We start from the raw sequence: 27,331 nt of genomic DNA on the forward strand, positions 1-27,331 counted from the left end.
TTTTCCAGATAGTAATGTGTTAAGTGTTGGAATCTTAAAATGCAAAGCAGCTCTTTTATAATATGTGCAAATGGAAACTTACTGTTATTTAGGAGGAAAACATGGTTTGTTTTATGATTATATTAATATTTGATAAGTTAGAATCAAATTTCTGCAGGTCTCTTGCAGCTCACAGCTGGCCCTGTTATGTATGCAACAGTGAGGTCACAGTACTCTTCAAAGGTTGTCTCTGGCACCATCTGGTGGTCAGTGAAAAATGAAAATAACTGCTACTTTTCAGTCATAATTTGAGCAGAAAGGTGCTACTCATTTTTTATTAGCGTAAAATCCTGCTGGGGGGAATGAAAACAAACAAGAAGAACTCAGAGTGAGTGTGGACACTGGCTGCTAAGCTGGAGATCAGCAGAGATCACTGTGCCTTATTGTGACCCTAATCTGTATAATGACATTAAGGCTGCTAAAATCCATTGCAACTATAGTGGCACTGCCTTCACCCGGGTGGCACGGTCCAACGGAGCAGGGACAACAAGAACGCTCCTCTCTGCGAGATATGATTCAACAAAAGTTCAAGCAAGAGATGTTTGCTAAACCTGTGAGTATCCTTACACTGATTCTCATCAGTGACTTGTTATCTATGAGAAAGTCAACGTGCATGTGCAGATGTAGTCATGTTTTACAGTTATGTCTTAGATCACCTTCTAATAATGCATAAATAATAAGCAATGGCTTTACAGTAACTGTCCAGATGAAACAACGAAAAAAAACTTCCAAAAAACCAAAAGTTTATTTATTCAAATTATGTGATCGGCAAAAACTGAAAGTAGACCAATCAACTAAGTTTCATTTGATCAGATTTCATTAAATTGAACATTTTACATGGAAAAATTATATGTCATTGAATTAGTTAAAGTAAGCCTTTTTGTTTCTTTTGAGTGTAGTTGGTCGAGCAGGCACTATTTCCAGTATAATCTGTTGCTTCTCATTCTATGTTTCTTTAATTCATTAATAATTAAAAAAAAATCCCAAGCTAAGACGTGTGAACTGTACTAGCTTATTTATTTCTGGTGTGCAGTAATAACCCAGCAGCATAAGCGTGTGATGTGAGTGTAATAAACTTTTAAAAAGCCTTAGGAATGAGGAACTTTTGAAGTTAAGAGTGAAAACAGAAAATATTTATCTTACTGGATGTGTTGAGAGACAGTTTTGTCTGTTGCATTTATTTAATTTAGTTATATGTGCAGATATGATCAAAGTAAAGTCATCAACAGTTCTTCTGTCATATAAAGAGCAATTTTCCCTTCATGTGCTAAAAAAATATTTTAATAAGATTCACTGTACACAGTAAAACTGTATATAAAAAACTGTATAGATCTAAAGACGGAATCATTCCGTGTATCACAAACTTCCTGATTTTCCATCTGAATATTCATCTCACGGCCTTTTGTTGTTCTCCCAGCCTTCAGGCTTGTGGCCACTGTTCTAAAGGACACTGTGCAGCATTTGAAAGACAAATGTGTTAACATTTCATTACATTTCCATGCTGATCACAGTGACAGCACCATTAAGTGTATTTATGACCACAGCCAACGCTCACTGCAAAGTAGGGATCTGTATTGATGACTTTCTAAATTTAAAACAGCCAATGCTGTAAGTAAGCAAATAGTTCCTCAGTTTATTATAGATGTTCAAGTTGGCAGTTGTAAATATTAATCAGTCGTTAATAAATAGATCCGAATCCAGGTGTTCAGTTATTTTCCAGAATGGCTTGAGCCTAACAGTTCCTCGAAACAGCCATCCTAATGAGCTTTTAAGAGCTACAGAGATACCTGGCTCTCCCAGTTACTGCCCATATTAACATTAATGAGCATCCTAACATCCACCGAGACATCAGAGACCCGGTTGGAGTTAGAACGTGTTTCAGCCACATACCAAACAAGCATATTTTGTGATTTTCTTCTTAGAAAACAGCTGAAAATTCAGTTTAAAGAAGGGTATGGGTTAGCCTAACTGCGGAAATGATTTGTCATCCTTAGAGTAACGCAACTGCCATCAAACGTCTTCTTAAAAAGTTGTTTTTCAAAATTCTAACTGGTAGAAGTCACATTATTTTTTATTGTATGATTCATCTGAGTCAATAACGTGTCTTTTGTTCATGGTGTTTTGCAGCAAGAAGAAATGTTGACTATTCAAGCTAAAAATACCACGTTGCATCGGAATGGTCAAAACTTGAGACCAGCTGCTAAAAAGGGCCGCAACTCCAAGACACCGGGCCATGAAAGGGAGGCAGCGGGTCACCTTGTGACCTCCTTGCCTACCGAGGAAGGCTTGCCACAGCTGGACTTGTTAGCTCTCAAGTCTCCGAAGCCTGACGTAGAAAACCAGACTGAGATTCAAGCCCTCAGACGACCCCTGAAACTTGCCCCGCTGGAGCTGCCAGAGAAGGTGAAGGAGGCTCAGAAGGAAAAGCTTAAGTTTATCCACCAAGAACCCAACCCAGCCTCTTGTAAGCTGGATGGGACCCATACGAGGAAGGCAAAATCATGGATGAGGCAAAGACTGGTAAAAGCAGAGGCATTTCCTTCTGCTTCCATTGCACCAGTCAAAGCCCAGCAGCAAAATCAATCAGCAAGGCCACAGCTGACGCGTGCCAACCCCATAGAGCAGGATGGACACAAGCATCTGGAGGATGTGGTGTGTCGAGGTACCCCAGCTCCTCTGTGCAGCAAACCTAACCCTCCCTCATTTTTCCCTCAAATTAAAGCTCAGGCTGCATGTGGCAGAGAGGCGGCATGCCACATCCCTGGCAACTTCCAGGAGGAGACAGGTTGGAGGCGGCTAAGGCTGCCTAGAGCACAATGCCTAGAAGAGGATCAGTGCAATTCAAACACGTCAACACTAGGATTATCAGCAGATGAGCGCAAGCTGGTCCAAGGTGTCCAAGGCAAAGGGCAGCGGGGAGAGAGGCTTCTTCGAGGACAGCCACATGTTGGGAAAGGCATCAAACAGCCGCCTGCACCTGCAGCCTCCTGGGAGAATGGAAGTGCCAGGAAGAGCCACGAGGAGGATGGCAGTAAGCAAGCTGCACTCTGAACCGACAGTCAGCTGAAGAACAGAGAACAGGAACTTGATAGTCTGAAGCCAAGTGCTGCTAACTGCAGATTAATGAGGAAAAAAGCCTTGATCGCAAAGCATAACAATGCAGTCCCTCTGGAATGTCTCTAATAAAATAGGATGATGTCATCATAAAGCACACACATGCAGAGGACTGGTATAGACTGGAATGTACTCCAACTGGAAACCTGATTTCTAGTATTTTAAGCAGGAATGTACAACATAATGATTACTCTTCGGCAGTGCTTATTTATTTATTTTTTATTAACTCAAATGTCTCCAGTGTGAAAATAGCTCCTTATGAAATCTCGGGGGTGTATTGTACATGCTGTTGGCACAAAGACCCGGATCAAGATTTTTTTGTGGCCCAAAAACAGAAAATGCAATGAAAAAAACCTGGTTTATGATCAGATGTGTAGATAGGTCGGGAGCGCATTTGTTTTGTTAAATTATCATTCTTTCTGATTTGTTAAAGCAATTCTGCTTTTCTAAGCAGAATTAATTCGACCTATAGGCAGCTACAGGAGTTTCTGAATGCCAGCTGAGTTTTTTGTTGTTGTTTGATCACACTCCTCCACCCTGGAAGTGCTTTAATGTGGCTTTTGGAAACGAGCCAGGCAGGTAACATTAGAGATGTAACTCACCCCAAAGTATGAACCCGTGAGCTCACTGTCATTACTGCCATTATATACTGTCTGCTTTATTCATTAAATTATCTTTGGTAACTAAGTGCTATGTTTGCTCTAGAAATAAAAAGGAGACTGTGGATCCAAAACTTCTTTCCACTGCCCCCAAGTGGTCAGAAACAGCAGTTACTGAAAGATTTACTGCAGTGAAAATCTGCTGCTTGGAGTCAGCGTCTTATAAACACCAAAGGAAAAGCTTCAAAAGCTTTTTCAGGGTTATAGTCTATGCCAACTGTGACCTCTGGCCAGGAATAAACAATAAAAGCCACTAAACAAGAAAAGTAAAACTTTTCAAGCCAAACCTGCAACAAAATCAATGATGTAACTGTTTGCAGTGTTTTTCCACTCATTAAAAATCTGCATATGCAGTGCTGTCTCTTGTGGACCCCACTAATAAGAAAAAACAAAGCACAAACAACATGTTTGTATATTAAGAAGTTAACCTCTCTAGTAAAGAACCTTCTACACATCACATCAGACTTTCTAGTAAAAGTCCTTGTTTCAGTGCGATCTTCAGTATGTTTTGGTTTCTTTCACTTCCGCAGCTATTACATTTTATTGCTATTTCTCTTGTTTTATTGAACATCCATTGTGTTCTGTTTGTCTTTGCACCATTTTTCTATTTGCCAGTTTTTCTTAAGCTGCAGTGTGTTTGACCTCTGAGGGCAGTCTAAGTACAACACTACACAAGTCAACAATGACAAGAACTAATTTCACAGACTCTACTGAAGGGCGGCCCTCAAGAGTGATACCCTGGAACAGTAAGAAGTTTTATGGTACAGAAAGTAGCTGTCTTTGTCATTCAGGTTCAGTGGCAGATACCATTGAGGTGTTTTGAAACCAGTGTGGCTCACAGACGGACTGAAAACGACTCTCAGCTCTCTGAAACTGTGACCCCTGTAAACACTGCTAGTGATTTTATAGCCCTAGTTGCGGGTTTCAGGTCATACTGATTAAATAATTAATTTCTGAAAGGGAGATTTGTCTCCAAAGCGCTTGCTGATGGGGCATCATGGAGATTATTCTGGTTTTCTCTGTTTTCTTTGTAATATTGTAGGATCTTTATCTTACAATGTAAAGCACACTGAGGCAAATGTTGTTGTGATTTGGTGCTAAATAAATAAAATTTAATTGAACTGAATTGAATTATCCCCAGTATGCTAATCACAAGTTGTTAGCTGGAGAGCGTTCAGGTTCACAATCTGATTCAACATTTGTTTGGATTGTAAAACATGATCCATCTTTTATACTGTCTTTGGTCTGTATATAGTCTTGTCTGTGGGAAAAAGCAGGCAGGGACCAGAAAACTGGAATAAACATAAGGACAAAACACATGATTTGTTCCTTCATACTTTTGAGTTCTTTTCCACCAATCATCTGACTAAAAACTCAGTTATTCAAGGACTGAGATGCTCTCTGTTCTGTCATCAAAAAATGTCTCTGAACAAGTCTCGACATCATGGAGGAGATTGCCATCTTTGAGAATGGACAGAGACGAGTCTGCACCAGGAAAAGTTCGGGCAAAAAGATGCTTTTCAAGGGAGTCATGAGAAATATACAGAGAGCTCATGTGAACCTCCTAGCTTCAAAAGATGAGGAGCTGAAGTCGAAGAGAGCCTGGGATATTCTATAAGTGAATCTAAACTGGAATGTGGGTAATTCAACAGAAAACATGCATAAAGTGCCGGAGAACTCCAGTACTTTTATGATGACAGTAGGACAGCTGTGAGCTCTCACAGACAGGAAGATGTCACAAATCTGTGAATCATTGGAATTGGCCTGACATGTAACAGTGGTTACTGATGTCTACCTGATCTGGTCGACATAATTTCAGCACAACAGGTCTCCTCTCAAATGTACGGAAGACGATTAGGGCCACCAGAAGAAAAAGTGGGCACGTCTTTTTTTTCTTTTCCAGAATTCTGAGAAAAAAATCAGAATTCTGAGATTAAAGTCATAATAATAAATCCTGCCAGTTATTTTGAATCTTTTACCTAAATAAATAAGGAAAGAGCCATAACTTTATTTTCACTTCTCACTGGAAAACATGAGTGTGAATGGTTGTATATTTCTGTGTCTTAGCACTGCAATAGGATGGCAGCTTGTTCAGGGTGTGGCCTTTTTCAGGACTTATAGATGCTCACTGGAACATGAAAACTGCTTGTATGGAATCACTAGTCAAATATTAAAAGAATTCAATGTCATACTAAATTGTGTGACGATAGTTTTGCGATGTTGTGATGTGATGTTGAAGAACTCTTAAGTACCGTACATGCTACTCTTAAGTAATGTGGCATAAACCAAGCTATGTTGTTCAGGTCAGCTGGTTTCTCACAGAAAAGACTCAAAACTTTTCTTTTTCCAAATAATTACACACATTTACAATAATTTGATTACACAGCAGTGGAGAGTAGACTTTATCAAAATGGTAAATGGCCTGTATTTGTATAGCGCTTTTCTAGTCCGTAAGGACCCCAAAGCGCTTTACACAACCTGTCATAATGCATTGAGTTTTTCCTTTCCAGTCACCTTTCTCACTCACTATGTATTAACAGACCTCTCTGCATTGAATCATATCTGCTATTGACCTCTGTCTCTCTTCCACAGCATGTCTTTTATCCTGTCTTCCTTCTCTCACCCCAACCGGTCGCAGCAGATGGCCCCGCCCCTCCCTGAGCCTGGTTCTGCCGGAGGTTTCTTCCTGTTAAAAGAGAGTTTTTCCTTCCCACTGTCGCCAAAGTGCTTGCTCATAGGGGGTCATATGATTGTTGGGTTTTTCTCTGTATCTATGAAGCGCCTTGAGGCGACTTTTGTTGTGATTTGGCGCTATATAAATAAAATTGAATTGAATAGGCCAAATGAACATGATACTTTCACTAAGATAAAATGGTAAAATATGTGAGAAATTCATTCTTAAAGATTGAATTTTTTTCAAATCTTGTCTGCTCGACCACTAACTCTCAGACAAAAACTGGAAGCACATTGTGAGAGTAAGCCTGTATCAGTAAGCCTGGCTGTCGGTTGCATGACAGATGGCTTTCTCCAACACTACATGATGCCTTCAGCCTCTCACTCACCAAACATGCTGGTCAACTCTTTAGCCCTCTCACACAAGGCGACAGACGGTTTCTCAGACTGACACCATCACTCATCGTGTGCATCTGCCCTGAATCGTCAGCCTACTTCATCTACTTCACACTGAGCCTATACATAGCCCGGCCTGTGCTCACTTGCCTCAGCTACAAAGACACTGTAAATAGGGCTCAGTGGAATGGCTAATGTTGTTGTCCATGACATTCAAATACTGACTTTGGAGCATTAAGGTGCCTTGACTGCGCCGCACAAGATTTGGCTGTATTCTAAGGTGGCGTAAAAGCATGTGGAGACAACTGCACGAAACATGACGTGTGGCATGACCACAGTGTTGTGTGGTCACTGTCGAGGAGCATGACCACGCATGATAAAGACATCACTGTACAGAGAAATGTGAATCACAGCAGTCTTCTACTACTGTAAATCAAAGCCTTTCTAAAACTTCAGAATAGTTGATGTGATTTCATATTTAAAAAAAAAAAACGAGAAGGAAACTTTTTATGTATTTAAAGGCTCATGGCCCAGCAGCAATAACTCTACAAGTGCCTGGAGCCCACACTGAATCACCGGTCTGTCAAATCAGAGCACAGGCACAGTTATCTATCAAATGGGATTAGATGGTTGGTAAAAAAAAATGTGTTTGGTCCAAGTGGCAGCCTCTAGGGCTGAAAAAATGAAACCAATGATAAATGAAAAAAACAAAACAACAAAAAAACAAAACTGTAGTTCTTTCATAGTCCTCTCGAGGCAGGCTCCAAAAGTGAGTCAATCCCTTCAAATGGCCATGTCAGCATGTCCAACTTAAGGAGTTTTCTGCTTCATAACAAGTGTACTGAGTGATTTTGTTGTTGTAATTCTTCCATTCCTATACTGGTGAGACTTAAAGTCATGGTAGTAGTGGTGGACATTTTGATTGACAGGTATGCCAACAGAGAGAGGTAAGTGGACTGGTTCTTATATAGTACTCTATTTGAGCAGTGAAATCACTTTATTCAACATGCCTCTTTCACAGATGCACTTTTCCTAATGAATGCATCAGGAGCAATTCGGTATCTTGTCCGATGATACATTATCATGCAAACTAGAGCAGCCAGAGATCGAACCATCAACCTTCTCATTTGTACATGATCTGGTGACTTTTGGGAGCTTTGGGTGGTTGGAGACGAGTTCTGGATGCTGTACTGCCCGGGCCACTTCCGGCTGTTTGATTGTCGCTAAGTGGCTCGTATAAGACTGATAAGAAATGACGAGTTAAATAGTTATTGAGCGCTTAACACATTCATTAGACTGACCTAAATGAACAAAACTGGTAACTACCAAAAACATTTTTTATGTTTCTGTAAAGGTTAATCCAACACTACATGTAAAAACTCTTTAATCAAAAGGAATTTAATAAAGCTAAAATAGAAATATTGCTGATATCTACATTTTCAAATGTATCATTTGAACAGAAAGAAACAGATTTTTTAAAATTATATACTAGTTCCATATGTTACAAAGTTACTTTTAGTGGTTGTATGCTGTGCTCAATTAATTTGAGGCTTCTCAGAGAAGTGTACTAGTGCTGGCTCAAATTTGGGTGTACAAACTTCAACTTATGTGATTGGCCTGATAAATAACAGTATAATGTTCAGTTTTAAAGAAGTCTCGACAGATTTCTGAAAATCTTTGTGTTTTCTTGTTTTTATGTCAAGTGGTTTAATACATTTGTTAATGTATTGTAATGTACAACTTTGACTGAGGTGAAATTTTAAAAGACAGTATAGCAAATGCTGGATCTGCCTTCCATTCTGTATCTGAAAGCTCTTTGCCTTTCTTCACACACAACTCACAGATTTCTGTTGTCAGGTCCATAACCTTTCTAAAACTTTGCAATGTGCTCTCCACAAATTAAGCACATGGCTTTACCTCTGACTTCAGTGAAGTGACTTAAATGTTTTGTGAGAAGAAAGGCAAAGAGCTTTCAGATACAGAATGGAAGGCAGACCTTGCTGTTGCTGTACTGTCTTTTGAATTTTCACCTCAATCATTGATGTTAATCCATTTGTTCAAGCACAGATTAACCTTTTCTCACTAAAGAAGGAACAAGAACTAAAGATGAAGTAACTTCAAGTGAAAATGCAATACCAAGTTGAATAAAGTTGAAAGTCTTTGAAAGTTTGTGAAAGCATACACATTTTATTCAGAACTGCTTTTGCGAATGTTGCTGTAATATGATAGAATGTTGGCATTTTTACCACAAATATTTTGTCTTCTCATTCCTAATTGCAACATCTACTCTTACCAGTAACAGTTTATAAAGAGATAAAATTAATGTTGAGTAGAATTGATTTCAGCTTAGCGGTCCTGATTTCTGATGTGGCCCCTTGGGGAAATGAATTGCCCACACCTGCACTGTACTTTTATACACAGCCCATCCATCCAATTATCCATCCATTTTCTTCTGCTGATTCAAACATGAATAAATCTTTCATCCTATCTGAGGAAACTTGGGATGTCACAAAAAGGAAGCACTAAAACATCCCAAGGAAAGAAAAAAAAAACATTAAAAACATTAAATTGGGAGAAAAAAACATGAGAAACCATAAAGTCAAGGAGACATATCAATTTGGATACAAGTATATATTTCATATGATAAAAATGTATATTAAATGAAATGTGTGCGGTCTGACATGAGTGTAAACCAAGAAAAACAGCATAACATATAGATCACAGAGCTTTACTATAAGCCAGTGCAAGGACAGCCATTCAACACAAAGCTGAAAGCACAAGTGTTCTGTAATCATTTCCCCAACTTAAATACAGCCTTTTTCTAAAAGTGTGTTGCTGGTAGAAGCCAATAAGGCCCAGCCCACCGCCAGCCCCAGGGCGGCTCCGTTGTGGCTATAACAGTGGCAACGGCTGGACAGTTGAGGTGGTTGCCAAGAAGCCATGCCTCTACTTTAAGGGCAACACCTCAGATGGGTGCAGCTACGGAGGACAGAGAGAGAGAGAGAGGCAGAGAGGAAAAAAAGGACAAAAATATCCATAAAGTTGGCTCTATAATTGGCTGTGCCTCTTTGCCTTTTTTATGTGAGAGCACAGCCCAGTCAAGAACAGTAGAAGCTGCCTCGTCCCCAAGTGAAACCCTACACTTTCCCCCTTTGCAGTTCCCTCCCACCTTGTCCACTCATCCACAAGGTTGCTGAAGCTCACCTCACTTTTTAACAACACTCTGCACTGGATTGTCTCCCTGGATTATATTATAATCCCTTCGTGAGTTCTGATGCCTGCAGGGGTGACAGTTTGGATTATTATCAAGTGATAATGATGCTTTCCCAGTGCTGATTCAGGGTGTGAGCGCTGGAGGCAAAGACAGAAAGAGAGACACCTCCAGCGACACTGACTGAGTGACAGGCCAGGTAAGGGGAAAAAAGTCATGAAGTCTTCCATGTATTACTGCGTATTCTGCTTCCTTAAAACGCCTCTGAAATGCTTTTTTATTCTTTAGCAGTTCTGAATTATTGGCTTTTTTTGTGTTTATGTGTTGCTCAGATCTGCTATCAGAAAACATACTTTTTCCCCCTCCTCTCCTTTGGTTGCACATAAAAAAAAGGCCTTTCTCTGTTTTTTGCATTGCGGGAATGATAAACGTGGTGCTTCTGTTATAGACATCTACACTGCAGTCCCAGGTCAACCATCAAGAGACGAAGTGGAAACAGGCCTGGTGATACAGACGTGCTGTTTGTAAGGAATCTGGTCCCAGGTTGGGATGTTGATATCCTGTTTTTAGCTTCACGTCAGATACTGTAGCTACGTAAAACTGCAGATTAATTCAGCTCCACGTTTTATATAATAAGTGATGAAAGAACGATAAATTATAATCTGTTTGACATACAGAGTAATGACGATTAGGAGCTTGAAACTAAATGTCATTCAGCTGAGCAGCTGAGATTTTTTGTAGTTTTTTTTCATTGCTCTTTGGGCTGAATTTCTTAGATGTTAAATGCACACTAATTGGACCAATTACAGTAATTTAGCTAAAGTGCCTGTTTTATTCATTAATAGCAACATTGAAACCAAGTAGCAGAAATAGCCCAGTGGAGAATCAGATAAGGGCAATACCATACGCTAAAGAAGTTTGTACAACCCACAGTGAACTTTCTATGTCACAGACTACATAGAAGCTAAAGCACAGTCAACAGGCTGTCGAGTCCCACCACAATATTTCCTGACTTTCTGTTTAGATCATTTTGTAATTTAAAATAATATATTCTTACATTTGCTGTAGTTACGTTTACTTAATGCTCTTTCATTATACTTCATTCTCCACTATAGTCCTAAAAAGTCTAGCTAATCCGAGTAAATGATTAGCTTGACATTTTGGACAACACCGGTTGTCAGGTTTTCATGCCAAGAACTGAATCAACAGATTGACAGCTTGGAGGTGACTAGCTCTGCCTAGCATAACAACTGGAAACAGATAGCCTAGCTTTATTTAGATGATACAAAATTTACCTACCTGCTCGAAGGATATTACGGTTAACTTTCCTCCCATTCATTCCTTCATGAAAGTTGCCAAGGCCAGATCAGTTGGTGATCGCCTGGTCACTAGGAAAAAAGTGTATTCCCTAGCAGTTGATGAGTGGCTGCAGGAAGGTGCTTGGCATCACTAAGTGAAACTGGTTCAAAAGATTTATACAAGGTTGAACCGAAAACCTCATTGCAAGTTCGTTGGCTGCTGGCAGATTGCTAGGATCACTGTAGTTTGTATAGAAAATGCTGACCTGTCTGCAAATACTTGTGAAACTGTGACAAGTCTTACACAACCTGGCTACAGAGAATGTTTGCCTTCAAAGTAAAATTTCATTTGTAAGAAACAACTTTTATTTAGCAGCCGAATAGTCTTTGTTTCCAGTTTGCATCACACTTTTTTGAAACTATCACTGAGTGGCAGTATGTGACTAAGGTCTACCTTATAACATAAGCAATCCTAATGTTTTAATGTGCTCAGTGAAGTCCAGCACCCACCACAGAGTGGGCATAGCCACTGTTTGCGTGCATCTTGAAGCCTCAACATTACCATTTTAACTGAGTTTTTTTTTTTTGCGTAACAAATTATTTTATTCAGAGATGTGACTGGACTGATAAGTTGCATGCATTTTAGGGCATGTACAGATGCAACACATAGATGCAGATACCTGTTAATCAGTGCTACGTACAGTAACAAACTGATATTTACCCACATAAACTGAAGTTATTTCTTGGATTTGTGATGCAAAATCATCACAAGCAGCCAGAGGTTTGGTTCAGTTCAACAACCTCTGTAGTTTTTATGAAGGGACAAACTATCCAAAATGCCCAAAAGATGATGGTTTTTTTTTGTTTGTTTTTTGTTTGAACCAAACATGTTAATTTCTTCACTGAAGTTGGGCATTTCAACATGGGACTCTATGTTGACTCACTGATGGCTACCTGATGGATCAACTAAAGTGTTTGACATTTTGGCTGAACTTTTCAACCCCAGAGATGTTTATTTGTTGCCAACACTTCTCCAGATTGTTGAGACACAAAACCTTCTAAAATAATGTGTTTTAAGCTTCTTTTTAAAAATATATATATATCAATATCAAGTTTTCTAATGACTGTTAGGAATGTAAAAGGTGAATTACCTGCTCCTTCCGTTATAGGAAAACTACACAGCACTGCTTTATTTCTGGAAGTTAAAAGTTACTATCCACCACCAAAAATGTATCTTTTTCTTTCTGGAAAACATACATTAAAAGCACAATTGAGTGAAAATATCCCAACAGTAAAAGATGGTTTATATTATTGCTTTCCAAGCTGTGCATTACTCAGACTTTCCTCAACTTCCCCCACAAACCCCCTGCAATGAGATCAGGATGAGCCTGTGTTATGGCTACAGTCAGCCACACATCAATCTTAATAGCAGGCAACACAACCACTTGTGTAAAATAAGATCAAGAATAGTATTTTGTTTAAAAGACAGGCTCCTCTCAGTGCCACCCAGAGACAACAGCATAAAAATGATTCAAACAGAGGCAGACTGATGTCTTCTACAACATGATCAAACCTGTAAAAATGGCACTCTAGCAGTTAGATGTGTGTTTAAATGCATGTTTTAAAGAGTAAGAAATTACTTTGGTTAACTTTTGCAGTTTATCATCAGAAAACATCACAGACCTGACGTTGTCCTTATGTGGTTGGAGTTGATATATATGCAGCAAATTCCAACACTCTTTACCAAGTCCAGTTTTTCTCTGGATGAAGTATTCACTGCTGCTATAAAACAAAAAAGTGTGTATTTTAGTCTTAGGTTTCAATTATCATGTCCTAAGAATGAACGACATTTCCTTCCAGCTTTCATACCAAAGCGGAGACAGTAAAATACTGGACCATAGTGGAGATGAGATTTTTATTTTTCTTTGACACATATAAGGTGTCTAATGCAGTTTAAATTGTAGCTATTGGAACGCTAACAATTGCCTTCTTTGTTAAATGATTGTAAAGACTTGTTTGTAAAGAAAATACCGTATTTTCCACACTTTAAGGCGCACTTAAAATCCTTTAATTTTCTCAAAAATCAATAGTGCGCCTTATAATCCGGTGCGCCTTGAATTCTGGTTGTGCTTACTGACCTCAAACCGATTTTATGAGGTACGTGGCACTCAAAAATCTGTTAAAAAATGTTTTAATATGACTTTGCGAAGATAAAAAGCCACACCGCTTGATGGATTGTCGCAGCATTACGGCTACTGTAGTCAGGAGCCTCGCGGACTATTCCAAAACTCCGTCTGCTTCAAGTCACAAAGTCAAATCATCTTTAATAAAATGGTCAATGTTGCTGCTTTACCAGGTGTAACAAAAGGTTTAACATCCAGGCATCCATTAAAACATAATATATCAAATTCTGACGGAGTTAGAAGTTAGCCGGAAGTTAGCTTGCTAGTTTCCACCTAAACAGGATATAGCATGTTCTGACTGAGAGATTTGTGAAAAAATTAAAACGTACAGCTCTGCTATCACTTCCAACATAAATGAAGACAGAAAACTAAACAGCAGTGATGTCTGTAGGGTTACTGAAGTTAGGCTAGCTGGTATATAATAATGTGGTACGTGATCGCTAGCGACACAGCTATGTTAACATAACAAACACAGTGAAGCTGGAGCATGAACGCTAACTTTTCTCCACTCGATAAAGGTTAACGTGAGAGTTCCCGATTGTTAGGGACAAATGCAATTGCATGGCCAAGATTCAGTCAGGAGAACAATTGAGATAATCCATCCACAATATGAGGTTAATTGTTAACATACTGCAACAACATGGGGATAGAGCAGCTGTGATAGAATTCAACATCAATGAATCAATGGTACGGAAGTGGAGGAAGCAAGTTGACTTATCTGACTGCTTTGTTTTACTTAATGCGCTTTATAATCTGGTGCGCCTTACGGCCCGAAAAATACGGTAAATCCCATTTTTTGATTGCATAGGTCTAGCGTTCAGAGGGATTTCTACCTGACCCATCTGGAGTTAGGGTAGATTTTGTTTTTTTCAGCTAGTGTCAATTGGCCACTTTTCAGAAACTATACATTTCACAGATCAATTCAAACACTTCTCAAATAGGCAAGATGCAATATAAATATAAATGCAATAAATAGAAATATATAAATATTTTTAATTAAATTGAATAGAATTGAACTGAATTATGATTTTATTTATCTCTCCACAGACTGAACAACTTGATGATTATAATAAGCTAAACAAAACAGACTGAAGCCAAGGCTGAGATGGAATTAAGACTGGGATTTAGGATCACCCTGGTCTTGGTCATCCTGGCCTTGACTCTTTCCAGTGAGAAGGTGGAAGCACAAAGAGCAGGTAAGACCATTAGGATTAGAATTTCTGTTGTAATAGCAGCCTTAGAACATTTACTGTATGTGTTAAAATCCTTGCTGCATCTGCCTTCTCTAGGTTGTAAAAACGTCCACTATGACTTGGCTTTTATCCTGGATACCTCATCCAGTGTTGGAAAGGAGAACTTTGAGAAGATTAGGCAATGGGTGTCTAACCTGGTGGAGTCTTTTGATGTAGCACCTGACAAGACAAGAGTAGCCGTGGTTCGCTACAGTGACAGACCAACCACTGAGTTCAACCTAGGGCAACACAAGACCCTGGAAGATGTGAAGCGAGCTGCAAGCAACATACGCTACCTGGGGGGAAATACAATGACTGGGGATGCTATCAACTACACAACCAGCAACATCTTCACAGTGCAGAATGGAGCGAGGCCGGTCGCCAGAGGCATTCAGAAGGTAGCCATTCTTCTCACAGATGGCCGAAGCCAGGATTATGTTTTGGAGCCGTCCAAGAAAGCTGCCAAAGCGGACATCAGGATGTTTGCTGTGGGCATAGGGGAGGCTCTGAAGGAGGAGCTGGAAGAGATTGCAGCGGAGCCAAAGAATGCCCATGTTTTCCACGTTACAGACTTCAATGCCATTGACAAGATCAGGGACAGGCTGAGGAGGAGGCTGTGTGAGAGTAAGTCAGCCATCGGGACCACTGCCAACAAAACACTCACACTGCATGCCGCATGGCTTCTTTTTGAAGTTATACTTTGAACAGCCTGCCTCAGTTGCAATATGCACTTCATCAAACTGACTCTTATTTTAACCTTTTAACCACTGTGAAAAGAGGAAAGACCCTAACCACAAAACCCCACCCCGACCACACAGAGATGCACATGCACACTGAGCTATCCCGACTTCTTGTGACTGAATATGAAGCTGTTGCAAAAATTAGCTCATAAATGACAGTTTCCCGACCAAGACATATCTGTGGTACAGCTGCCTTTTCGACTGCTGCTATACTGCAGAGGCATTTAGCAGTAAAAAAGCTTGTCTTAGTGTTAACCTCAATGCTTTCTCCACTGGTGTGTTGAGAAAATGTTTCAACATGGACACAAAACAGTTTACACTGCTAACTTAATCAGTTAAAATAGACTTATAATATTCTATCTTAACAACTTTTTTAGCTTTGTAGCGAAGCAGGGACCCATCCGTTTGCTAGCATTTTTATGGGGATGATGGATGCTTCCCGCGCCAACGCTTAAAATTCCTGCCTAAAATTAGCCAGACTGGAAAGAAAGGGATGCCATGAGTCTTAACCACGAACAAGAAATACTAAAATGGAAATGACATGATTACATGGTTTGCTTAAGGATGAGCAATGACAAACCCTCAACTTTTATTTTAACCTGGTGCTAACTTGTCAGGCAAAAGCAGTGATTCCTGTCAAGAATGTGATGAGTAAGACTAAAATGCCTTCATTCTTTTTTGAGGGGGTATCATGTTACAAAGTTACATACCCCTTGTGCTTTAAAGGCAGCTTGTAGTTTTGTCTTAAAGCCAGTAACCTCTGACTCTTGACTCATAGGTTTTGAACAAGGCACCCGATAAGATTGTATTTTTAAACCATACTTTATCAACTTCAGCAAGCCAAAGGCTAAATTCAGTCAGGTAAAAAAAGTTTCAGTGTTTTCTTTCTATAATCTCTAAAATCACCACGGGTGAGCCTCCAAGTACATCAGTGGTCAGCAAAACTGGCTGCCTGAGCGATGTGAGTTATTTTCACCAAGAAAATTATAGCTCGAATGTTTCAAGTGGGTCAGCTACAGTGGCTCAAATGTCCATGTTAGATGTTTTCACCTTTTAATCTATAGTTTTAAAAATGGACACTATTTATTCTGTGCTACACTGATTCGACAGAGCATGTGTGGCCTCACCTAAGAACACAAAAACCCTAAGATTGCATATTTGACCTTACATGCCCGTTCTCCACATAACAGACAAGGGGCACCCAGATGGTGTTTAAAAATTCACAAGCTATAATAGTGACAGGAAACACAGCTAATAGCAAAAATGAATAATTTACCAGTTTATGGCTGAAAACAGATGCCACATGCAATGCATACATTTTTGATGATACTTCTGTATCAGAGATTCATTCCCAAAGGCAAGTTTTACACTGCTTCCACTTTAACTCACAGCCAAATTATAGCCTTGGGGCCACAAATCTGAGGGTAGCTCAAGTATTTAGCATGCTCAAGTGTCATCACTGTCTTTAAAAAAAATGAGTGATGTGCTTATATATATTTTATAGAATGGTCATTTTTGGCTGAATTTGGCTTTATGAACAGTATAAGCCAAAGGTCCTATCTAACGTCTAAAAATTTTGTTTTTTAAATTAAGGCACAAGCAGACACAAGCAAAAAACAGTCTCCTCCAGCTTTGCTCCCAATGAAAAATGTCAAGCCCAAATTAAAAACAATGCACAAGAAACTGAAATAATTCTACTACTTGGGGCATGATAAAGTATTCAAGAGCTGACAGGCGCTCATAATCAGTGCTACAGGTTAAAAGCCTTTCTGCAGTGAAGATTTTTACAGCTGTGAATTGGAAAACAAATTGGATTTTTAGCAAATAATAGGGAATTTGGAGTGTCTCACTTGTCAGATAATATATTCAGGATAGCATTCAGGGTTAGACAAATCAATGACATAATAACAGGTTTCATGATATAGTGATTCCAAAGGGTAACATGATTTGGATCTGCTGCTGTTGACTGAAAGATAACACAAGGGAGCCCATCAGGGTGAGTTTCAAAGAGTGGAGGATACAGATTTGTCTTGATAAAAATGCGGTTTAATTTCAGCAATCAACAGAGTGGAAAGTTTATCATGGCACTTAGAGCAAAAGAACCACCATAAAAAGGCAAGTCTGCATGTCTAAGTTTACAACTATGCTAGCAGCTCTGAGGCGGTACAATGCATAGCATTGCATTATTTTGAGCCAAATGCTAATGTCAGTTTAAAATGAGCGTGATATTTCTGTTAACAGATTCTATGTACCCACTTGTGTGGTATATAATGTTTACAATGTTTTGCAATGATGGTCACACTAACAACTGCATTTTGTGAACATTTGCCTGTAAACAATCGTTTAATGCATAAAGCCTAAGAGCTACCACAACACATATGCAATATATGGTTAGTCTTCAATTATAAGTGCACTGCTAGCATGCTAGCAAGCATATGCACTATCACTGGTGCTGTTGACACACCCTCTGTCTACTTTTAAAATGTTTCATGGTTCCCCCTTATCATGCTTAGCCTTGATCCTAGTCAGTGATGTTAATAAATGCTCGTACAATCCACATAAAGAGGCCTCCATCACTGGTATTGTTAAATTCTTTTAGCATTACACTATCAGTGTAATGCTAAAATTTCCATCAAATAGCTCTTTGGGAATCACATTAATGGTGTGAAAGTAGTATTTTATGCTTGTTAAACTGTGTCACATTTGGCTTTTTTTGTCTAGACACAGCACTACTTTAATGTTTGAATGATTCATAGGTGAGGGTTAGTTGGCTTAATTAACAAAAAGCAAACAAACAAACTCCTTTGAAAACGATAAAAAAAGACTCAAAGACTGGACTAAAAATGAAAATTAGTAATAAAGCAACCGATGTATGATGGAAAACTTTCAAAGTCCTCCAGAAACTATGGCTCAAGACAGCTTTAAAAGTTCTTGGAATAAAAATATAAAGAATAAATGATGGTGGAGTGAGACTTTTGCACAGGACTGTATTTGAATATTTGCACTGATTCTTTTTGTTTTTTGAGTATTTGTATGTTCTGTGAATAGCCAGACATCCAGCTGCATACACTATAGTACAATGAGAAATAAAAAATCAACAATTAAAATGATAAAACAAATCAACATTAAGTTAACAGACGTTATTCCAGCACAATAAGAAATAGCCACCAGCTCTTCATGAACTTAAGTGAGCCCTGAATTCTGTACCTGAGTTGTTCTATTTTGAGGTGTGTCATTATGTCCTCCACCCAGCGTTTATGGGAAGGCAGTGAAGCCTTGTTGACATATTAACATTTGGCTGGGATAAAGTTTGCCGTGTTCACATTTCTTTAGTGTGTCAGCACGCTCACATGTGATTATTAGTGCGTGTGCTTTATGACACAGTTTAGTAAAAAACAAACAAATGAAAAACAAACGTAAACTCACGCGAACCAGCAAAATCAATATGAATGAGGGTTATCTGTATCCATGGATTAACCAGGAGTGAAGAGATCCTCAGAAACTGCCGGTCACATTAAGCAAACGTTTACATATATGGAACTAGACAGCACCCTTCACAGAAGCTGGCATCCTGACACAGAAAATGTCTCTCCTGCCAACCTGAAGGGTTTGCCTTTCTTGCTGTCATCACTGAGCTGCGCGTGTGTGGAAATATAACACTGTCACCCCACCTACTATAAAAGCCATCTCAGTCGTCACTCGGCCATCCACACGCTTCCCATCCCCAGATATCAAACGGCAGAACTGTCTGCGCTGGTGCTCCCCTCATCGCAGATGTCTTTCAATGATCCGACTGCTTCCTTTAACAATATGCCACTTCACATCTCTCACGTCTGACCCCTCAGAACGTTTCCCGCTGATTGCTTCTTCTAATAAAACAGTAACATGTGATTCGATTTTGAACAGGAAGATACAGGGTTACCATATCTTTCTCCCCATGGTCCAATAAGAGCACGAGCGTGTCTAACTGAATTATTTTTGCTTTCTCCTCAGATGTGCTGTGTCCAAATATGAAGGTTCAACCTGATCGGTTTAAGCCCGGCAGCACCAGTTATGGTCTTGAAGAGGTTCCAGGTATGTGCAAACTGCTGCTTTCCTAACAGCAACATGCAGCACTTGCAATACGTGTCAACCACAAGGTCAGGTCTATATTTCTGAAAGCATTTCCTACATTTTCCAAAAACATTTATTGCATGCTAAGAGTTTGTTCTCACACACAGTTTCTCTCTCTTTCCATGAGAATATAAAGTGAAGTGGTTTAATTCATGACCAGGAGGCTGCTGGCAGCTCTCTAAATATACTTGTGAAAACAAAACACTCGTCTTTTTCAAAATCAAATTTGACAGTGGGCCAATTCAGAGCTTCACCTCATGGTTCGGCTCTCTTTACCAGTATGGTTGACCTGCTGGTGCGTTGATCTCTTGCTCCAAGATACTTGAACTTACTTTTCTATCTAGGATAGACTCCTCAGCTTTATCTGAAGCGAGGTCACCATCCTTTTCTGGGAGATAACAGTTCTGAAGAGTTTATCCATTTCATCTGCATCAAACTCAAACCTTTCAGATGACCACTTGAGGCGCCACCACTTTATCTGTAGAAAGACGTGACCTCTCAGTACACTCAGTGTTTGTTATTGCAGCTTCACTATTGAAATCCAGGCTATGGAAGTCACAAACAAGAGTCAAGACAAGGCGCTGCTCTTTTTAAGATTAGCAGTGAAGCTGCTGTTTCACTAGCATGTAGCGCTCCATCATTAGATGTTTTTATTCCACACATTCCACGCTGCTGTGTTAAAGGTTCTTCTCTGAGGTCTTGAAAACCATTTACCCACCAGTTATAACAGTGTGTTCTGGGAAATCTCAGTTCCTGTCTGTGTCTCCCACCCACATCCATCACAGTAAGAGAAAAAACAGATGCACAGGCATGAGTGTTTGGACTCGTGCTAAGTCCAGGTTCAAGGAAAAAGAGATGTAAGAGCACCGAAAAGCTATGTTTTTAGAAATGTTCCCTCTTAACATACTTGGCTGGCACAGGGTCCTCTGTTGATTTATTCAGGAAAGACAGACTTTGATTTCTTAAAAAAAAAATTACTTAAAACCCAGACATCCTTCCATCTTTTTTGTATATCTTTTGGTCAGCATCACAACTCTACTGGACCTCACTGCGTACACCCTGAAGAGGCTGCTGAATGACAGCCAAAAACACGTTACTTCTTAAGGACAGTTTATCAAAACTGCATGTCCTTAGACATGTGGGAGGAAAACCACACAGACATAACATGGAAACTTGAAACAGAAAGACACCAGCTGGCAATGAATTCAAATATAACAACATTAATGAAATGAAATAAAAAAACAAAACCAAATATATCTATTAAATATATATTTAATGTGATGAATAGGACTTTAAATAGTAGTAAAGTTGTAGATAATTGTCAACAACAGACTTTTAAAAGTTCCCAGATGTATTTTTTAGTTTAATAAAAAAGCAACAAACTAACAAAATTCAGATGAGATGAGGAACGTCTCATTAGCTAATAACTTGTGATTTACAATTAACATGCACAGGATAATCCTAAATTTGAAACAGTCCAAAATATTAAATCTTTTAAAATTCAATTTGATTTCAAATTTCGATGAAATGAGTTACTGAACCTGTAAATTCATCAGGCGAGTGTTTGCAGACGTCCCAACATGGAGCTGTTTTTCTGTAGCATCCATATAGATTGTCAGTCTGCTGGCATCCACAGCTCTCACATTCAGTGATTAAGTGCAACATCAATATGGAGTTGCACACTGAGCTATGATGTGAAGTCTACTTTTTAGACTACATTTATTTCCTGGTGAGAAAAACTATGGTTTAGCTGTTAACTATCCACTACTGGATGCACCAGCGAATGGCAGTGGCATGTAATTCCTGCCTGATTACTCTGTACTTTAACCACATAATCTTATAATCATTGGTTAATTTCTCACAATTATTTGAGAGATCTTCTGTGAAATATTACGAGCTAGTAAAACTGAACTTAAATACTTCAGTGCATATTTGTTTATTGTATTTCGGTTTTGCTAAATGAACAGTATTTCCCCTCATACTGTAGTCAGGTTTTAAGAGTATATATTGGACTAAAGTACAGAACCCTTTGAGAAAGCTTTATCCCTGATGCATCCTCTTAGAGTTGCTAAAAAGTTACGCTGACTTTTTGACTGAAAGAGTGTTTTCATGATTAGACACAGCGTCACTTTCTGCTGTCAGGACACATTATCACATCCTCGTCACTGGGCGAGTGCTAATTATGTGGTTTGGCTTTTTCTCTCAGCCGCAAAATAAATTAGAACAAACTTTTGATAAATCACTGAAAGCCACTGATACTTTCTTAAGCAGATGTATCACTTTGTCAGATGCGCTAAGCACTCGTACTGGAATAAATCCTCTGACCAAAGATTTGTTTGTCAGATCTTGTTCCAGTGGAAAACTCTATGGGAAATACTTCTCTTGTACCCAGACTATAGAATACTGTGGAACAGGCCATGAATACACTCCACACTGCATTGATTTATATTTGCTTTACATTTAGTTACAGCTAAACACTATCATAATTTTAAATTCCATCATAATTACTCATGTTCTATACTTTAACTGTTCCCATAGTGTTGTCTGGAAGCAAAGGCAGCTCAATGAAAATGTTCAGTTTTTATTTCACTTTAGCACCAGTAGATACAGCACAGGGGTGCTTATTGATTTATTTTCTCTACCTTGAATCTAACACAGACAGTTGTGTCACAATCAGGTCTTTTCTACGAGCAAAAACCTGCTGTGGGCCCCACTTGGGGCGAAATGTTATCACACAGCGGTCTGAGGTCTGACGCTCTGACATGATAAAGATGTTTGGGGATTTCCAAGCTGCAGTCGCTCTGTAAATGCAGCTAACTTTAAGATGTACAATGTCAAACTTGCTTGAGCAAAGTACTTTTTTTCAGTTTGCGGGTAAGCACACCGAGATTTTCTCTTCATACAGACACACGGTGTTTATCATTGCTACTCCTGCAGGTCCTTCTTATAATTACACAACAAATGCCTCTGTGCTGGTGCACAGGGAGTGCAGTTCTCTTTGCTAAATGTCAAGACTATTTGCCACTTATTATGATTTGACAGCCAAGAGACCTGCGGTTTGAATGAGACTTGTATTTATCACGGGCTGTCTAGTCAGACCCCCTCGGGGTACCGAGCACACACAAGAGGCTGCGGAGCATCTCCGTGGCTCGGCGCTCACTATCTACTGTACAAATGTTGCCATCTGCTCCCATCAAAAGAATGCTGTGTGTATGCGCTCGCCTTTCCCAGTCAGTGAACTCATCTGGCTTTTGCCGCAGATCACCCCAGTGGTCGTTTTTGGCTGTCCAAAATAACTTTTTGGGTTGATTATACGCTATCTGCTGCCAGTTCAAATTACAGCTTTGTGCTCAGATTTGGCCCCAAAGAGCCACAGAAACAGCATGGTGTGCACGATGCAAGCACAGTGACAGGGAGAATCGAGGCCAGTGTAACTCACAGCTGCGTGGCTTCCTCGAGCAACTGATAACCAGCAAACATCGCTCTTGTACAGCAAAGGTTTACGTTTTTACTCGTTAAGTTGTCAACTACTCAAAGTGTTTTCTTTCAGATAGCAAAGGAAGGTGAGCCCTTTTACATCACACGTATCTCAGAAGACTTTTTAAAAATAACCCAACTGAGACTGGGGGGGATTTTGCGAGTATCCCATCCCATGGTTTAAATAAGGCAAAAGTCTCAGGTATGAGAACACAGCACCAAATCCTTTTTGGATTTTTCTGCATGAACATGGTGAGAAAATTAAAGATGACTCACATTAAATGTCAGGCTTAAGAATGTGTGTGTGTTTGAAGCTGTGTTTTCCATTTACCTAATATGCTGACGACTGAATCGCTCAATTCAATTTAATTAAATTTTATTTATATAGTGCCAAATCACAACAACAGTCGCCTCAAGGCGCTTTATATTGCACAGTAGATCGTACAATAACAAACAACAAGAAAGCTAAGGCAAAATTGATGACTCTTGTGTTTTAAGTGAGCAAAGAAACAGCACCATCTGGTGGCCAGTAAAGGTAACCTAACTAATAAAGCTGTTTCATAATCAAATGAATGAAAGACAATGAGAAATGTTTCCTTGTGCATGCGTTTGAGCAAAGAGAAAGTCTCCACCCACTGCTGAGTGAATAAAATAATTGTTAACGGTGCATGTGAGGCAAATTACTGACAGATAAAGCAGCTGTTGTGTGCGGCTGATGGCAGATCAGTTATATCTGTCATGAAAACTTTTGATTCTAACGTTATTTTTTGCTCTGTTGCTAATGACACAGGGGCAGGCTAAGTGTGCGCTTAACCACCTGCTTCCAAGCTATTTCCTATGACATCCACTGAGCTTTTCTGCCAGACTCTCGCATTACCACCTTAATGCTGTGGTTTCCTCTTTGAAAGATTAGTGCGCTGCTGTTATTATTCCCACTAGACGTCTCACACAGATTTTGCTGCATAACTAGGGCTGTGCAGGAAAATGTTGAGGCTGTTCTCATTCTGTTGACTCACTCGTGCCGCAGTCTGATTTCCGGAGAGCTCAGACTACACAACATAGGCTAACCACCAGCTTTCAGTGAGAGCTGCTGGACACACTGGCAGCATTAGTGCTGCACAAGCGCTCGTCTTACTGGCATCGCCATAGCTACAGCTACTTGTTTGTTGTACAAGGGAGTGTCCTCTCTAAACCACCTAACTATGGTCTGTGGTCACACCACTTCAAATCACACGCTGCAGAACAATGTACACACAGATGCGCTCTCTCAGACTCACACGAGGACCTTACCACCAGTGGAAACGAGCTTTTTTTCCCCACTCTGGCAACAAATCTAACAAATATTTAAATGGTCCAGAAAACATCTGTATTTTCCAGTTGTCCATTAATTCAGCAATTCATCAAAAAGTCAAAAACACAGTCGATGCAGGGTGTGGTGGGACTGACCCAGTTAAACTTCAGTGTACCCCCTAGAAATCTGACAAAGCCATAACTCAACTTCATGACCGGAGAGCCTGGCATGATTTTTTTATGTGTGTGTGGAGTCCAACTAGGCTTTTTTACTGTGTTGCTGCAGGATTTGACCTGATGGAGTATTTCAACGTGAGAGATATTCTGGGAGCCAGAGATGAAGATGGACAAAGTTCATATGTTCGCCTTGGCACCATGCCTATAGTACAAAACACAGAGTAAGTGACCTGCCCATTATGCTTTAAACAGTTCAGCTTGTTTTTGAGCCCTGTCAATGCACATGAAAGTGGCAAAAATGAAGTCTTTGAAGTCTCCAAAAATTCATCCTTTTAAATCTCAGTTCTGGCTGAAAAGGAAATGTTTCCTGCACAACAACTCCAACAATGAGGAGATTCAAAGCCAAACACAACTAAGACCAACTTGCAATACATTATGACACAATCTCATGTGAAACATCATTACCATGTAGCTATATTAATGACATCTTCTGTATATTAACCTTATGGAGTTAGAGTTGATATGTCGCTATCTGAACACAGCCAGATGAAATGTCAGTAAATGTGATAAACAACCACTAGCCATCTACTTAAGTACTAAAGGCACCAATTTAGTCTTTTTTAGACTTATTCCTGACATCCTGAGATCCATAAAGGGATAAAGGGAAGTCATTTTGAAGGCTCAGAATTGGCCAACCAGGAGAACGTGGATGTCTTCTCCCCATTTGTCAAATGTTTTTGTCTCATTAAGTGTTTTCTGTCTGCACTGTTTTTTTTATATAGGACGCTACAGTAAAAATAAAATTAGCTAACTCTTAAAGCTAAAAATAAAGACACCTTAACTAGTATTCTGCTTTGATGGCGCAAATGTCTAAACTAAAGCACCAAAACACAGTTTATGGTGAAGTTTAAACCTTTTTTTGTTACTTGTTACTTGGTGGCTAAGCTAGCCTTGTCAATTTTCAGTATTTATGCTAAGCTAACTGTCTGCTACTTGTAGCCATAGAGAGCCTAAAAAATAGGTTTGACTACAGTAACATCCCCCATTGACTTTTGAAGTTCCTTTTGAACTGTCATGGTGCGCATTTTTACCACCGTGGTGTTTTGAAACAGAAGAACAAGCGCTGGATTTGTGAAAGAATGATTTTGGCTAACAAGGTGTCAATCCCAAATTGTTAACCAGTGAGCATCCTGGCTAATCCTATTCTTTGAAAGGTTTTTCCAGTTTTCCAATTTTACAGAATTCTGAGCTCTTCCTTTATAAATATTAATTCAGATGTGAACAGTTTATTTTATTTTGCTGTTTCTATAAATACACAGGCAACAGTTTGAATATAAGAAGTCAGTGTAAAACTGCTAAGAAGAGCAGAAAGAGTAGCTACAAACACACTGGTTGCTAGGTAAAACACTGGGACTGTGTTTAACCTTATACATTAATATTTCAACTGCTGTACAGCCAATGCAACTGTTGGTTTACCACATCCACTAAAAAGAGAAAAATAAAGCAGTAATAATAATGTACTTTTATTCCACAGAGATGTGTTTCGTCAAGGGCTGCCAGACGAATATGCCTTTGTGACCACATTTAAATTCAGGAAAACCTCGAGGCGTGAAGACTGGTACCTCTGGCAGATTTTTGACAAATATGGAATTCCACAGGTGAGTGAGTCAAATGTAAATAGTGACAAATGTACCTGTCTCTGCATGTGGCCAAACTTGGAGAATTACATCATCGAATGGGCTCACCTCGCTGACTTCTCTTTTTCATTCCAATATTTTATTAATTTTTGTACATTCATTACTTCCCCCTATGGAAAACAAGCTCCTTTATGTTTCAGTTCACATCCCTGTGCTTCTGACCTGTCAGGTGTCCATCCGTCTGGACGGTGAGAACAAGGCAGTGGAGTACAACGCTGTGGGCCTTACAAAAGATGCTGTGAGGGCTGTGTTCAAAAACCCTGAAGTCGACAACCTGTTTGACCGCAACTGGCACAAGATTGCCCTCAGTGTGGAGTCCAAGTCTGTGTCTCTGTACTTGGATTGCAAGCACATCCAGACGCTGCCAATAGAAGACAGAGAGGACATTGATATCCAGGGGAAGACAGTGATTGGGAAAAGGCTGTATGACAGTGTGCCAATTGATGTGAGTCTTTACCTCCATTTTGGCAACAGTGTGATTCATGTCAGTCAAGGTTATTTTTCTGCAGTTGACCTGTTGTTAATCTGTGTACATACAGTTTGACCTCCAGAGAATGATGATTTACTGCGATTCCAAGCATGCCGAGCTGGAAACCTGCTGTGATCTACCTAATGGGCCTGTAAGTATTACAGGCCAACAGGCCCAGAGTCTGCGTCTTTGCAGTGAAAGCGAAACGCGTCTTTCAGATGCTGCTGCTAAGCCGTGGAGGTTCCTGGTTGCATAGAAATATACATCTACCACAAGATGGGATGCTTTGTGTTTAAAGGAAAGGTTACATCCAAATAATCAAGTTTGCATGAGTGTGTGCCCCCCCAGCTCAGTTGTAGCTTGAACAGCTAAGCTACTTTGAATAATCAGTGTAGCTTTGTTACTTTGTAACTCTGTACAATACAGCTTTTTCAAACAGTATCTTGCCCATCCTTGGGCAAGATACTAACCCTAACTTGCTCTCCGATGCATCCATCGGAGTATGAATGTCGTTAGAAAGCACTAAGTGTAGATAAAGTGCTTGTGAGAATGGGTGTGATTGG

General features: G+C 39.6%; 2 protein-coding genes across 2 annotated transcripts in view; both read left to right on the forward strand.

The window, feature by feature from the left end:
* Positions 1–550: 550 nt before the first annotated feature.
* Positions 551–3,090, forward strand: LOC146610106 (uncharacterized). Its single transcript, XM_085345782.1, has 2 exons — positions 551–592; positions 2,167–3,090. Exons 1-2 carry the CDS (start codon positions 551–553, stop codon positions 3,088–3,090), a joined length of 966 nt encoding a protein of 321 aa, XP_085201908.1.
* Positions 3,091–10,075: 6,985 nt separating this feature from the next.
* col22a1 (collagen, type XXII, alpha 1) overlaps positions 10,076–27,331 on the forward strand; it is a 66,701-nt gene continuing 49,445 nt past the window's right edge. The window contains exons 1-9 of the mRNA XM_085346396.1: positions 10,076–10,291; positions 10,541–10,635; positions 14,621–14,769; positions 14,863–15,429; positions 19,539–19,619; positions 24,712–24,823; positions 26,137–26,260; positions 26,469–26,744; positions 26,839–26,919. Of these exons, the coding sequence (XP_085202522.1) occupies positions 14,679–14,769; positions 14,863–15,429; positions 19,539–19,619; positions 24,712–24,823; positions 26,137–26,260; positions 26,469–26,744; positions 26,839–26,919 (1,332 nt within the window). The 5' untranslated portion in view covers positions 10,076–10,291; positions 10,541–10,635; positions 14,621–14,678. The remainder of the gene's footprint in view (positions 10,292–10,540; positions 10,636–14,620; positions 14,770–14,862; positions 15,430–19,538; positions 19,620–24,711; positions 24,824–26,136; positions 26,261–26,468; positions 26,745–26,838; positions 26,920–27,331) is intronic.

This window comes from Diplotaxodon limnothrissa, linkage group LG22, assembly GCF_057381915.1.
Source record: "Diplotaxodon limnothrissa isolate DT_005_m linkage group LG22, D_limnothrissa_male_GT1.1, whole genome shotgun sequence".
NCBI classification, from domain to species: domain Eukaryota; kingdom Metazoa; phylum Chordata; class Actinopteri; order Cichliformes; family Cichlidae; genus Diplotaxodon; species Diplotaxodon limnothrissa.

Coding starts and splice junctions, on each gene's coding strand:
- LOC146610106 (XM_085345782.1), top strand. CDS start 551: ATGATTCAACAAAAGTTCAAGCAAGAGATGTTTGCTAAACCT. Junction 593..2,166: donor AAGAGATGTTTGCTAAACCT/GTGAGTATCCTT, acceptor GGTGTTTTGCAG/CAAGAAGAAATGTTGACTAT.